Here is a 13,865-nt window from a genome sequence, read left to right as displayed (position 1 = left end):
ACTGAAAATTAAATCAGACTACTGCCACTTATACAATTTTAATGAATGTTAAATGTTGTTTGGTAGGTATTTGACTTTCTGATCATGTGTTAGTTTGGTTATTTAAACACACGTCACAGAAACGGTTAAATACAAAATAAAGAATTGTAAAAAGTAAGGGCTCTGTGGTGTAGTGGAGATCCGGGTTTGTGTCCTGGTGGAACAAGTACTTTTTGTGATTTAATATTTATTGAAAATTATATACGGGGGCTATCCAGAAAGTAGATTATGTTTTGATATAAACAAAAAACAAAGTACAAGAACAAATTTTTTAAATACATTTGAAAGTAAGAATAAAATACTATTTTTCAATATAGTCACCACACAATTAATTTAGGAGCTTGTGAACTAGTTTTGAAATTCCAGCATTATAAAATTCTGCTCAGACTTTAACCAGGTAGTTACACCCTCCCGTTGTTTCACATCGTTTTATGGGGGAGTGTATGTGCCCTCACTCCATAGACTGTAATTTGGTTTTACAATTCACCTATTTTCTCCAAGTCTCGACTCATGTAGTGATTCGATCGAACAGCGAGTCACCATCTTTTTCATATGTGTCCAAATTGTCAATGAAGCACCCATACGTTGACTTTTATGGGTTTCTATAAAGATTTTTTGTACCCATCTTGCAACAAAATTTATGGTAACCTAACTTCTGTGTTATAATTTCATGTAACGAATTCCTTAAAATTTGAGGAAACCTAAGTGAAAGGTTTTTCATCAACTTTAGAGACAATTTCATGGATTCAAATCTTGGCCATCCACTTTGTTTGTCATAATACACATTAGTTCGATCATTTTTAAACCTAATGCACCAGACACATTCCACCTTCAGTAATCACATAGTTCCCATAAACTTAACAGAGTTGGCGATAAATCTCAATTGGTTTATTGTGCTTAGCCAACAAAAACTATATACCAATCACACTTTACAACTCACCAGATTTTCAATTGCGCCACACATTTTAAACTACTGTTGTAAAACAACAAGGAGTGACAGTAAGCTCTCACTAGCATAGCTGAATAGCCACTGAACGGAGAAATGCCCTAACATCAAAAATACCACAATAGCCTACCCCTAGCAGCTACAGGCCTAAACATAATATACTTTCTGGGTAGCCCTTTTGTGTGTATAGTTTGATGTACAGTAGTGACCAGTAATTTATTCTCAAAAATTAAACTTACAATAAAATCAACGGCAGTTTATAATTCTTTATGCTAGGAAGAAAAATGAGATTTCAGAACTCACCACAGGGGGTTCTTCATCAACAACAGTTGGTGGTTCCACAAATGCTACATGTGCTTTACTACTGTCCACTTCCTCAGAAGACATATCTACTGATTCTGTGGTTGTCTTTTCCTTCACTTTCTTTCCAGCCTTCTTCAACTTCTTATCCTTAGCCTTCTCTTTAGCAGACCGACCTTGGGCAAAATATTCTTCAGCTTTCTTTTTCTGTTCTGCTTTCACTTCATCATAAGTTTTTTCTTTCATAGTAGAGACTAATATAAAATATATAATTAATCCAGAAAATAGCGCGACACCAACACTCAACAACAGCACTATGAGAAAATCCATTTTCTGCAACAAAAAAAATAATGCTAATTTAAAACAAGCTCTTATGTGTTTTTGTTTGTACATAGAAATCAAAATCTAATAAAAGGAACATTTCTCTTGTGTTTTAAAAGGTAAAAATTATTCATATAATATACACAAATTTACTATGAAAAATTTATATACAAATATACTAAAAAAATGTATATAAAAATTTATTAAGAAAAGTTTATATACAAATGTATTAAGAAAAATTGTGATTTCATTTTGTTTATTGTTTTTAATTTGATTACAATTTTGTGTCACAAATAATAAAGAACAGAAAATGTATTTGTTTGGCTATCAAGATGACAAATGTCACTGCAAAATATAATCTAAATGAGAAAAATTACAATTTTAACTTATCAAGTGCTTTGAAGTGCTTGATTTTTAGAAGTTTAGGATAAAAATTTCAAGGTGGTAGAATATTTGAAATGTTATTTATAATTAAAATTATCATTTTTATACCAGGGTTTAGTGTTCCGTATTTTTATTACACAAACTCCATTATTAACCTAAGATAAGATAATATGATTAAAGATTATGATCCGGTATAACAAATGTTTCATCTCTATTGATTGAAACTGATTTAGTGTGTGGTACAGGAAAGGTTAGTAAAAGCAGCTATGAAAGCATACTAAAATTAAGGCACTGGAAAATAAAAGATGGTAAAAGGCTTAACTAACATTTTGATGAAATGTATAACATGGTAATTACAATTTTGATACGTTGTAGAAAACTGAACCTGAAACTTTACATAAATGTTATATATTTGTACAGTACAAATTAAAGCCGGGCTAAATGATAAAAAATATTAACATAAAATAAGTATCTAAATTTGGAAAAAAATGGTGGCCGAAAGAAGAACAAACAACAGCTGCTAAGAGGCTACAGATTCTTCAAAGGCTAACTTGTGTAAGCATTATAGGAGCGATGAGCTCCTGCCCAACACTGGCAATTGAAACGGTCCTGGGATACACTCCTCTTGAGCAGGAGGTGATGATGACAGCCGCTCTAAGCGCAATGAAGCTTCTAGGAATGAAGGTAATAAATACTACCTCCTTAGAAGGTCACATGAATATAATGCAGGAATTTCCTGAGGCTGAAATGCTAACCAATGTGTCAGAAGCAATGATTAAGATATATGAGGTGTGTCAAAAAAAGTATCCGACCTTGACGTCTAGCAAGAACTGAAGTTACTCGGCGGCAACGGCAATCTGGTTCCCTTCAAAGTACTCCCCTCTACAAGCCACTATCTTATTCCAACACTCCTTCCAGAAACACTCCTTAAATTCATTTTGCGGAATGGCTAACAGGTCCTTCGTCGCATTTTGTTTTATTTGTTCAACATCGTCAAATTTCTTTCCTTTCATAGGAATTTTTCATTTTGGAAATAGCCAGAAGTCACAAGGAGGTATGCCAGGACTGTAGGCAGGCTGTCGTAGTTGGTTGATGTCGTGTTTGACCAAAAAACGCTGAATAAGATTTGAGGAATGAGCTGGCGCGTTGTCGTGGTGCAGGATCCAGTCACGGCTTGTCCACAGTTCAGGTTGTTTCCTGTAGCCGCCTTAGGACCTCAAGATAACACTCCTTATTCACTGTCTGGCCTCTTGGAGCATATTCATAATGAACAACACCGTCCTGGTAAAAAAAAACCATCAGCATTGTCTTGACATTGCTTCGACTTTGTCTTGCTTTTTCCGGCCGTTGCTCTTCATGAGTTTTCCACTGTGAAGATTGAGCTTTTGTTTCAGGGCTGTAGCCATAAACCCATGACTCATCACCAGTAATAACTTCTTTAAATAGCCCTGGGTCACTTTTTATCAAATCCAGATTGTCCTGTGCGATTTCAAGTCGACAGTTCTTTTGGTCTTCTGTCAGCAGCCAAGGAACAAATTTTGCCGAAACATGGTTCATTTTTAAATCTTCGTGTAAAATGTTACAAACTGATGATTTTGGTATTCCTAAATCTTCTTCCAGCTCTCGGACAGTCAATCGACGGTTTTCATTAATTGCTGCACGAACACGTTCAACATTTTCAGCGATTCTGGCCAGCCAGATCGGTCATCACTCTCCACTGATATGCAGCCATTTTTAAACCGCCTAAACCACTCTTTTATTTGTGTATCGCCCATGGACACGTCACCATAAACTTTCCGTATCATAGTAATCGTCTCTGATGCTGAATGGCTATGAATGCTGGTCGGCGGTCGGATACTTTTCGGACAGACCTCGTACTCCTTTGAAAAACCATATACTGTCTCTATCGATGGAAGAGAGAAATGGATTAAAAAGGAGGCCTAATCTACAAAAGGAGTCCTGAAGTTTTACACAGATGGTTCACGCCTTGCCTCTAGGGCGAGACACGGAATATATGGACCAGGAGTTAAAAAGTGCCCTAGCAGTGCCCCTGGGGAAAAAATGCCACGTCTTCCAAGCTGAAGTCATCACAATAGAATCATGTGCCAGAAGACTCATGCAAATGAGGAAAAAAGGAGCAAAATACTTTATACTATTTGATAGCCAGGCTGCACTAAAGACACTTGATACCTATTCGTTTGATTCGAAAGCAGTCTGGGAATGTAAGAATGCTCTAGCTGAGCTGGTTATGAATAACAGAGTAATACTTGGTTGGGTGCCGAACCATGAGAGCATTCATGGAAAAGAAAAAGCAGGCATCCTCGCCAAAAAGGGAGTGGAGTCCATAATGGTGGGGCGTGAGCCAGGTTGCGGGATAGCTTTCTCCAACAGCAAAGCTCTTGTAAAAGATTGGGAAAAGAGGATAAGAAACATTAATTGGAGTAGAGCCTCAGGATTAAGACAATGTAAAAGGTTTATCTCTCCTATTGCTAGAGGGTGGGCAGCTCTCCTAGATCAGAGTAAGAAGGATATAAGACTGATACTAGGGATGTTGACAGGACATGGCCCCCTAAGGAAACATCTTATGAGGGTGAGCCAGACTGACGAATGTAGACTGCGGAGAAGAGGGGGAATCAGCGGAGCATATTTGGTTAAATTGTCCTGCCATATAAAAAATTCGAAAAAGATTCCTGAGAGCATATCTTCTCAGCCCCAAGGACATCAAACAGCAGGAGCCCTCAAATCTGATCGGTTTCTGTAAAAGCCTCAGATTCTGAGGACAAAAATATAAGTAAGGGAGGCGCAAAGGTCCTTTTTAGGTCTAAAGCGTGAGGACTAACCGTCTTTTTACCTCAGGATAAAAAAAATGCCAAAGCCTGATACACTAAATTATGTGCTATCAGTAAATAATAGTCCTAAGAGGTTCAAATAGTAGAGACAAGAACGGTCATGAGTTAATTTGCTGAGTATTAAAATCCGGGCTGAGTGCCAAGCATATTTTAAAAATGTTTGGAGGTTATGTAGTGTTGCTAGCTGTGCTGTTAGAGATGTACACGAGATTTTTCGAAATTGAGTGACACAGAGATTGGTTTTACTTTATACAAACAAACATTTTGAAAAAAAAGGAGTAAAACTAAAAGATCTAACGCCTACATCTAACGCCAATGAATTTTTAAATAATATGAAAAAGGAGAAGAAAGAACTCAAGAAGATGATACCACTTTTGAATGAAGAGACAAATATTTTTACAGAGTTGGCTGATTAGGTGTTTTAACTTTGTACTACTATTTTTTAACAATGCTCATTATATACTTGAAATTACTAAAAGCATTGTAATTGGTCCTTTTTTATACTTTTTAATTTTATAGAATAAAATAAAACACTTATTATTATAACCTAGTTTTATATTGCCTTAACTCTAATAAATTGAAGTTTATTAACAAATCCTTATATTAATTCTTCACATAATCCATTTTATGGTTTGATCTATGTTAATTAGCACACTTTTCACAACAAAGTTTTGGGACATACTTCTTGTTTCAAAAGTGTTACATTTAACATTTTTTTAAGTAACAATTTTAAAATGGGGTTTTTATCACTGAAACAAAATTACTTACCTGACAGTTTTTAAGTAAAAATATGGGTAGTAACAATATTAAACAGTATTATTTCTTTATTATCTAGGAATAATGATCTCAGTACTTAATCCTGTTTCATTTCCACTCAACATTTATTCTACATTAATTATTATTGCACATATTGCCATACCTCCCATATCTGTCGGTGCTGGGCCCTGTTAGGCCAGCAAATATTACACAAATTGTAGTGTTTTAGATGGTTAACCGTACAAATAGTAAATATTAACATATTTACATAAAACTTTTACTAAATTGTTCAGATTTACACTGACTTTTATATAGACTCCTTTACAAATTATTTAAGAAAAAAGCTTTTTTAAATTTTTAATAAACAATTTTACAATTATATATTTTGAAACATAAATTTTCAAAGCAAATATTTTTTTCTACATTGAAAATTATTTATGTCCTTTTAACTCTTTGAGCCCCAGCCGCCGGTATATCGTCAGTAAATTTCACTGTCTAAAAACCCCAGGCCGACGATATTCCGGCGGTAAAAATAGTGTGAGAAACCCCAGCTGACGATATGTCGTCAGCATGATATAAGGTATTATAAATGGCTCTTAAGTGTTTAATTTTAGTGACACCAGTGGTTTTAGAACTTATAATGTTATTTTCATACATATACAATATGATTGCATGGTCAAAGGTTACTAAATAATATTTACACTACTCCTATAGAAAGAGTAAGAAGATCAGCTATTACTAAGAACAACATCTGCATCTGCTGTGTAATTGTTTAGTTTAGTAGACTGTGTTGTGTTGTTCCACGTCTGTGTTTATTTTGATGTTCGTTACATTTGTGTGAGTAGACAGTTATATTATTGTTTCGGTACTTTCAGTATGAAATATTGTTTTATTTTGTAAATAATGGGTGACTCAAACCTAGCAGAACATTCAAGTGAAGTTGACAGACAATTGGATATTGACTTTTCAGATGACGATTCGGTATTATCTGATATATTTGACGATGATAGTGACCTTGATCCGACGTATGATCCTAAATATGATAGTGACAATGGTAGAAATGTAGGCCTATTTAGTGCTAAAGACTTCTGAGATACCATCTACATCAGCTCAGAATAATGTTACACAACCTAGGCCTAGTACGTCACAGGTTTTGTGTCATTTAAAATATTTATTACTGAACTAATCTGCTGAAGATTTTTTGTATGTTTGCAATAAAATTATATCCCACAGGTTAATTGTTCCTTGTTTTATTTCTAAAAAAATGTTAAATGTAACTTTTTCTTTTTTTTTAGTTTGCACATATGCGTTATTTTACATATATAAAAGTACATAAAATTTTTTTAGCCCTTATTGAATTTTTTTATTTGTAAAGTACCTTATTCCAAACATTTTAATGTATTTATTTATTTATTTATTTATTTCCAACGGCAGCAGCCAATTTACAAAGACAAGCGTAGATGGTATTATTTAAGCCATTAGCTAGTATATTAGTGATAGTATGATTTTTCAAATGAAATCGTACAAAATCACTGAAAAGGCCTTGGGGTTTTTAGACAGTTATTTGCAAAACTAGACTTGGTAAAAATTTGCACAAACTATATTTTTAGGTCCGGGGCTCAAAGGGTTAAAACTAATTTATTTTATAAACTAAACATACTTTATGCAAAAATAGGGCACAAATGTTAATTTTGCATAATTTTTCGCATCACAAATATTTTCATTACTAGAATCTGATTCACAATCAATGTCACGTTTACGCCTTTCAATAACAATAGATTCTTCACTTTCCTCAAATTCACTATCTTCTAATTCACTTTCAAACAAAACATTATTAATCTCAAAATCACTTCTTATACGTTTTTGACTCATTTTGAAACTCAAAATAAAATGAACGTAAACAATAACATAACCTTGTTAGCGCGAACCGGCAACTAGAGCTACTGAATTGCGACGTAGATGGCAACACAGCTGTCCGCTGCTCTCAGCTGTTGCATTGTTTATACTTTATTGTTCTCATCAATGACATAATTTATTTCGTTTACAAAACCTTTTTTTAATAGATAAAGTAATGTAGATTAACAGACAAACATTAATTTTTATGTGTTTGTTTGTATTAATGATATATATTGGATTTTATTAACGTATCACACAACTACGAGATAATTCGAAGTTGTACATATGGGTCCTTTTTCCATACTACAAGATAACTCGTAGTTGTAGGCCAATGGGTTACAAATTTTCTATAATTTTTTAGTGTTTTTAGTTTGAAATGCCACTACCCACACATTTTATTTTTGTTTTGTAAGTTATTACAAACAACCTGTCTTCGTTGGAAGTTTAACCAGTTGAGGACTATCTCAAAGTGACTCCAGAATAGTACCGATGGTTATAGCTGTTTAATCCCAAAAGAGTAATGACAGTTTCAACCGTCTGTCATGACCTTCTTTAAATATTCAATATTACGGCTATTTACGTTCTCTAGTGGCGTTCTTACGTATTATTTTCCCTGGGAAGCGGCCAATGTAATTATTGTGTAAGATGCCGACTCCTAGTGACAGAATATAATATAATCACAGATTTGTCACCAAATTGTCCAGTCATTTTATGCACCAACTCATTTTTAGACTATTCTCAGTTATTGTACTGGAGTGAATATTTTGTGAATACTTTGATAAAATGAGTATTTATCTGTACTAAAATGATCTCATTAAGGTACATGCAATCAAAACCCTTCTTTTATGAGTGCTCTCCTTACTGTAAATTTTTGTGGCTCAGAAATTATCATGCTTTGCCAAAATTCTAAAAAAAGTACAGCTTTGAATTCATAGATGCAAATAAGAACTTATTTAGGTCTTTTATAATATTCCAATACATTTTGAATAAATATAGCTATAAAGTGTTATTTATTCTCTGGAGTACATTAACCCTCCAAGTGATGACTAAACCACTTCAAAGTGCTAGGCCATTTTCGAGCATATGACACTTCTTTTTATAAACAACTTTTTATATACAAATATATGTTCAAATTGCATGTATTACATATGGTTTTTTTTTTCACAAACATATGTTCTATAAGATCAAGTAAAAATAAAAATGCTTATCTTTTATCATAAAAAAATCTGGTACTGCTAACCGATTGTGTAGTTTTTTATATTTTTATTTTTCAAAATCCTTGACGTATAGTTTTTACAAAATGTAGTAGTACTAGTTCTAAAAATATGCAAAATGTTCCAAATGTAATGCTGAATAAGAGAAATATCACTTCTTAACCTTTTGCACAACATATCACAATACTAATTGGTAAAAAAACAAAACAATGTTTTTTCGCAAACATTTTACTAAAATGTTTACCACATCAACAAGTGGCAGTAAGTAGTTGAATAGTGATTATTGCCTCAAAATAAACACATATTTAGTTACTGATATGAGTAAAAGTAAGAAAAATGACAGATAAAGTATTAAAAATACACAAAAATGGCTTATATACATATTTACATTAGACTAAAAAAAAATTAGGCTGAGTCACTCTCTGGTGGGGGTGCTGCTTGCATCGCTATCATTTCCACTCAAATCGTCATCAAAACAGCGCCTAATGGCACTTGAATTACTAAGTTCACTCATAGCACAAATAATTACTCAATAAACAATAATATAAGTCACTTACAAATCAAAAGAACGAAGCAAAACAACAACAACGTCACAGAGCGTCGGCCGCGAGACGACCGTAACAGACAAACGCGCATCGTAATCAGCTGACTATTCTTCTTACTCTTCCTCGTAAACTTCTGAATTACATAGTTCTAATTACGTTACTAGATAGGGAATTTATTCCTACATGTAGTCTTATAAACCACGTCGTTATTGAGCAAACCGTTCGTCTGTGATATGAAAAAAAACGAACATATCGCACAGTGCGATAGTAGCACTTTGAGGGTTAATGATAATGTTGCTTACTCTAGTAGAACCTAGGTAGTTGACGGTTAGCCGTCAGTACTCCTCAACAGATTAAACAATAAATCCAGTGCATTAAATAACAATTTATTCGCAGGGTGTGCACTGCACCCCAGAAACCGATATTTTTAGTAATGGGAACAATCTAGGCAAATTAAGTAATTCAGGTGATTTTGAAAACAAGTGAACAATCGCTTGATTGTTGAATTCAATTGATTAGCCCATCACTAATTATTCTTCAGTTACAGCTGGCAACACTGTGCCACGACCCAGGCTTGCATTGATATGTCTCATACTTAGTTTAGAAATAATTTTGTTTTCCAACACCTCTAGTAAACGTAAAAAATTCGATTAAAAACGTTAACTTTGTACTATATTTCAAGAGTAAAAATAATGTAAAGGTGAGATATAATATATTTCAAATAATGATAGGGACAGAGAATTACTTATTTACTTCAAATTTATGTTATCCAACACCTATCTTCATATCAAATTTAATTAAAAACTTTCGCTGTGTAATATATTTTAATATTAAAGAAATTGAAGTTGATACAATAACTTAAAAAAAAATTACCTTTTTTCACCTGTTTTTTCCCTCAGCCCTTGGGCTATTTTTGTTAGTAAGTTCAGTGAAAGCTAAATCTGTAGCAAACTAGTGGTTATTTATAAAAGTATATATATTATTACATTTTTAATAGAGTGGAGTCCCGATATAACAATCCCCGATATGAAGAATTCTCCGATATAACAAATTTTTTTTTAATCCACTTAAAACGTCCAGAAGACTCAATGTAAAAAATATTCCTAGATAATGAACTTATTTTGGTTTTAATCCTCGATATAACGAATTTTTACGTTTTGCGGAAATAAATTAAAACCCCTGTATGGAATATTGAGTGTGTAGCAAACCCCTATATAATGCACGCAATCCCTGCAATACGAATTTCTCCATTCCAAACCTCGGTTTAGCGTTGTCGAGTATTGTGGCAACTCACGGACAAGTCCAGACATGAAAACAATGGGACCTGCTTCCCGCCTCTTCCTCTACAACCATCAGTCAGTCAGCGCAGCATTGACTTTGTGTTTGATTACACCGTGATCAGCTAGTATTGTTTCAAGTCAGTTTGTTTACATCGCCGAGCAGTTTTCAGGCGGTGCTGTTGTAACTAATTAAGGCAGTTAAAAACACAGTAAATTCCACGTGATTTTACTCTCTGTGTAATCGTTTCTTTTATTTTGTGTTCGTGTTTACTATGGCACAAAAACACAGTAGAAAATCGCTTACAGTAGAATTTAAAAGTAAAGTAATACAATTTGTAGAAGAAACTCCCAAAAAGAAGAAATTAGAGATTGCCAAGAACTTTGACATCACTCCCTCCACATTAACCACAATAATAAAAAATAAAGAAAAGTATAGAGTTGACGGTGGACTGTCCAAAATGTGCAAAAAGGCTAAGAAAGGTGAGCTACAGGATGTCGAAGAAGCTATTATTAAGTGGTTAAAACAGTGCCGGGATAAAAATGTACCCGTTGGAGGTCCTATACTCCAAGAAAAGCCTCAACAGTTTGCAGAACAATTAGGGCACGCAGACTTTCGAGCCAGTAATGGCTGGTTGGATCGGTTCAAAAAGAGGCACGAAATAAGTTTCAAAAAAATTTGTGGCGAGAGTGTTGCCGTGAATGTTGTAACTTGCGAAGATTGGAAAGCTAAATTGCCAGACTTGATACGTGGATACAATGCAGATGATATCTACAATGCTGATGAGACAGGGCTTGTTTTTAAGTGCCTGCCGGACAAAACATTAACGTTTAAAAGAGACCCTTGCAACAGGGGCAAAAACAGCCAAGATCGTTTGACAGTCTTGCTCTGCAATAGCTCATCCGGTACAGATAAACTGAAACCTCTAGTTATAGGGAAGTCAAATAAGCCCAGATGTTTCAAAAACGTATCGACCTTACCAACAGACTTTAAGGCTAATAATAAAGTGTGGATAAACAGAGAGGTCTTCGATGGCTGGCTGAAACAAACCAATGAAAAAGAAACACATTCTTTTATTTATCAACAACTGCACTGCACATGCAAATATTACGGTACTAACGAATATCAAAGTTCAGTTCCTGCCTCCAAACACAACGTCTATACTCTAACCACTTGATCAAGGAATAATACAAACCAAGTACAGAAGGGTGGTTATCCGTCAATTCTTGAACGACTTGGAATGCCAATCTCCAACCAAAATTAGTGTGTTAGATGCTATGTGGGTGGTTACAAAGGCATGGAACAATGTTGAAGACAAAACTATTGTCAACTGTTTCAAGAAAAGCGGCTTTCAAGTGAATGATCATGACAAAAACCAAGATGAGGATGATTCAGAAGTTCAACAACCAGAACCAATTGAAGGATGTTGGCCAATAGTGAGGGACGCTTTAAACGTGCACTTGGATTTCGAAGAGTTTGTCAACTTCGATGACGACGTTGCAATTTGTATTTGTACGCTCACTGATGCTGAAATCGTATCTTCCATCACAGGGGATCAAGAAACAGCAGAAGAAGCAGAAGACGACATGGATGAAGAACTCATTTGTCATCAACCAGATTTTACATCAAAGGACGCAAGAGATGTCCTAATGTGTTGAAGTGTTATTTTCTTTAAAAAAAATGCTTTAAAAGATGGTATTGTTAAATCTATTACTTTGCTGGATTGTGAAATGGATTTTATTTGTTTTTATTGTTAACACAACAAGGTTAACAATAAAAAATTACTGACTGGTAAAAGAAATCTCGGGAACTATAACACTTTTTTATAACTTCCGGCACTAAAAGAGTTAAAACAAATAGTTATTTACACCTCTTAAAACCATATATTCACAATAAGCAGAATAGTTAAAAAATCTTGATTGCAGCCATTCTTTTATAACAGACACCTCAGTATTAAAAAATGAAATAAATTTAAAGTTAGTTTTTAAGACATATTTATGTTGTAAAATACTTTAATTTACCAAATCCAAAGAAAATAGTTTAATAGAAGATGTATATTTATAGATGTATTTATTTTTATTCTAGGTTAAAGTTGCCTGTTGATGAGACAGTCTACTAATAACAATAATCTAGTTTTTTAAAACAGCTGATTTTACCTAGTGTATAAGTGTTTCTCAGATTTGAGGTTAGAGAGAGGAAGCTTGGACATTTTTACATAAACTTGAGCTGAATTTAAATAAACTTGGTAAGTAAACAAGTCCTTATTTCCAAATAATTCTGACGTATGTCACAGTGTCACATACGTAACAAGAAACATGAAAAAGTTTAAACTGCATCTCATCTAGAATGTTGACATGGATAACATTTTGTAAAAGTAAGGTCAAGTTAATGATTGTTAATATGATATTTTTTATTTTATATTTTAAATATTATTCTTTGGCAAGTAAACTGTGTTACGTATGTGACACATCAAAATGTTACGTATGTGACACATTAAGTTATGATACAAAAACTGTCAATTTGAAGAAGGAATTAACTTAGGAAGTTAGTTAACCTAGCCTATCTACCAAGTTAATCTATTTATTTGTTTATTTTAAAGCCTCCCAGACTGATTTATGTACAAAAAATAAAAGGTTGGCATAATGATAAAGTTTATAGTTTTGCTTGTGTTAGTGATGATTTGAAGCATTGTAAGAACTCTGTTTGGACATTTATAAAAGTTCTTGTAAAGAAATTAATCAAATAGCTCCAGAAGTAAAAACATTTACATATATTTTCTGATAACTGTGCTGGCCAATTTAAAAGCCGGTACACTATGTCAAATATTTGTTTTGCAGAGGAAGACTTTGGTATTGCAATGAACTGGAATTCTTTTGCTTCCAGCCATGGGAAGGGGAGGGCTGTAGATGGTATCGGAGGGATGGTAAAAGAGGATTGTATGGAGAGCAGTTAAAGGGTCGGAAAGCTTTTGTTAATACCCCAGAAGATTTTCTACAGAGTGACATTGGAAAAATGCAAAGAAATTCGGCTATTATTTGTTTCAAAGGAAGAAATAGATCATAATAGAAAAACATCTTGAGGAGAGATGGAGTAAAAATTCATCAAATAACTGGTATTCAAGCAATGCTCCACTTTCAAGCATATAGTGATCACAAAGATACTGATTAGCAGGACATCAAAATCACTCATGCTTAAAGTTGACATTAAGAATGAAGAATATGACGCTACAAAACTGTCAACCCGACGACGGCTACACTATGAAGATGCTTACAGTGATGAATCTTATGATGATAAGTATGAGAGTACTGGAAAATGCACAGATGGAGGACAGATGAAG

At 33.8% G+C, this 13,865-nt stretch overlaps 2 protein-coding genes across 9 annotated transcripts in view; one reads left to right on the top strand and one right to left on the bottom strand.

Annotated features, from left to right (window-relative positions):
• LOC124371808 (ribosome-binding protein 1) overlaps positions 1 to 13,865 on the bottom strand; it is an 80,029-nt gene that overhangs the window by 64,267 nt on the left and 1,897 nt on the right. For all 8 annotated transcript variants that reach the window (XM_046830169.1, XM_046830176.1, XM_046830164.1 and 5 more), the window contains exon 2: positions 1,289 to 1,618. In XM_046830169.1, coding sequence (XP_046686125.1) covers positions 1,289 to 1,615 — 327 coding nt within the window. In that variant the 5' untranslated portion in view covers positions 1,616 to 1,618. The remainder of the gene's footprint in view (positions 1 to 1,288; positions 1,619 to 13,865) is intronic.
• On the top strand, positions 10,809 to 11,705 carry LOC124353320 (tigger transposable element-derived protein 6-like). The gene has a single exon (XM_046803202.1). It carries the CDS (start codon positions 10,989 to 10,991, stop codon positions 11,703 to 11,705), a length of 717 nt encoding a protein of 238 aa, XP_046659158.1. The 5' UTR covers positions 10,809 to 10,988.

This window comes from Homalodisca vitripennis, chromosome 1 (genome assembly GCF_021130785.1).
Source record: "Homalodisca vitripennis isolate AUS2020 chromosome 1, UT_GWSS_2.1, whole genome shotgun sequence".
NCBI lineage: Eukaryota > Metazoa > Arthropoda > Insecta > Hemiptera > Cicadellidae > Homalodisca > Homalodisca vitripennis.
This window is presented reverse-complemented; position numbering and strand designations above follow the sequence as displayed.

What these genes read in the sequence shown, in the direction of transcription:
- LOC124353320 (XM_046803202.1), top strand. Translation starts at nt 10,989, where the DNA reads ATGTGCAAAAAGGCTAAGAAAGGTGAGCTACAGGATGTCGAAGAAGCT.